The sequence below is a fragment of the Myotis davidii genome, unplaced genomic scaffold, assembly GCF_000327345.1.
Source record: "Myotis davidii unplaced genomic scaffold, ASM32734v1 scaffold168, whole genome shotgun sequence".
Lineage (NCBI taxonomy): Eukaryota > Metazoa > Chordata > Mammalia > Chiroptera > Vespertilionidae > Myotis > Myotis davidii.
In genome coordinates, this window is record NW_006383016.1 from 7,256,583 (window position 1) to 7,257,898 (window position 1,316).

The 1,316-nt window shown below is 35.9% G+C and overlaps 1 protein-coding gene across 4 annotated transcripts in view; it reads left to right on the forward strand.

Annotated features, from left to right (window-relative positions):
• The window catches only part of TMEM196 (transmembrane protein 196), a 46,073-nt gene extending 45,028 nt beyond the window's left edge, over positions 1-1,045 (forward strand). For 2 of the 4 annotated variants that reach the window (XM_006779040.2, XM_006779041.2), the window contains exon 4: positions 457-1,045. In XM_006779040.2, the coding sequence (XP_006779103.1) occupies positions 457-516 (60 nt within the window). In that variant the 3' untranslated portion in view covers positions 517-1,045. The remainder of the gene's footprint in view (positions 1-456) is intronic. The other 2 variants (XM_006779037.2, XM_006779039.2) reach the window with 1 other exon arrangement.
• The last annotated feature ends 271 nt before the right edge of the window (positions 1,046-1,316 follow it).

Genomic DNA, 1,316 nt, shown 5'->3' on the forward strand with positions numbered 1-1,316 from the left:
AAGCTTCAATCGCGTGGGCCTTTCTCAGTTCTTAGCAAAAAGGCCATGCACTTTTCTGTAGAATGAAGGTAACCCTCGTTGGCCCTTCGTTGACATGCTCAGCGAAGGAGCCGGCACTGGAGAAATGTGGGCATATAACCATCTTCCTTTTTCTAGGTAGGCCTTTCCAAAAGAGAGTTAAGGAACGAACGGGGAAACTCGGGGCTGGGGAGAGACTGAACTGTTGTTGAGGGCAGAAGACTTTGGTCTCAGAGGCTGTCACTTCAGCATTTTCATGTGCCCGAGATGCCATGAAATTTCATTTCCTCAAATGCAACACCAATATCAACCCTTGACCTTCCCCAAAACTCAGCAAGTTTTTCAATGGCTTGAAATGTCTGTTTTGCAAACCCATTAACCAAATCAACGTCTGACTCTGAAAGAAATGTTAATTAATTCATGTTGTTTTCCTAACAGGAAATGACAGACAACATGAGCAATGGAGGACCACACCTGATATTTAACGGAAGAGTATAATTAATGTTTTAAAGAACTGAACATTTTTTAGGATTTTCACGAGGCAAGGAAATACCAAAGGACTAGGAGATGAAACTGAAACAGTTCTTGCATTTGCTGTTATCTCTCCCTAGCACCCACTACAATTATTATTTCTCTATTTTGCCTCACTTGTGTCTTCAGCTTTTTTTATTAGGTGAAAACTTTCCAGAACTGTCCTAGGACAGTAATTTCAACACTTTCCAGATGGTTCTAAAAAAAGTGTTTTCAGGAGGGAAAAAAGAGGAAAAGATGAAACCGAAAGATTCCTCTTCTATACAAACATTATTTGACTAGCATGTTAGATTTGTTATCACTTATTTCGTATAAGTATTCAAAAACTACAAGTATCAAAAATAACAATAACTTGTTGATGTCTTTGTTTTGAAAGACGGTGGCTTCAAGAAAGCCATGATTCAAAACCTCAGCAATGCCTTGTTGTAAACACATTGTAATTATTTTCAACTTGTGAATGTACTATATTTCATAATTTATTTGTAAATGACAAAATAACCTAAACCATAAAAAAAGATTTTTTTAGAGAGAGAACACTAATCTGTATGATATTTTTGCATTTTTGCACAAGAGTGAAAAGTTGTAAATGAATAAATATCATTTAAGGCAAATAAACATGTATCGATCATACTGTGCAGATTGATCTGCATGTTCATGAATGAGCCTAAGAATAAAACAAACTATGTGTGTGTATGTGCGTATATACTGTATACTGTAAATATTGAAAATATATACAGCACATATGTATAGCATCATGAATGTAAGTA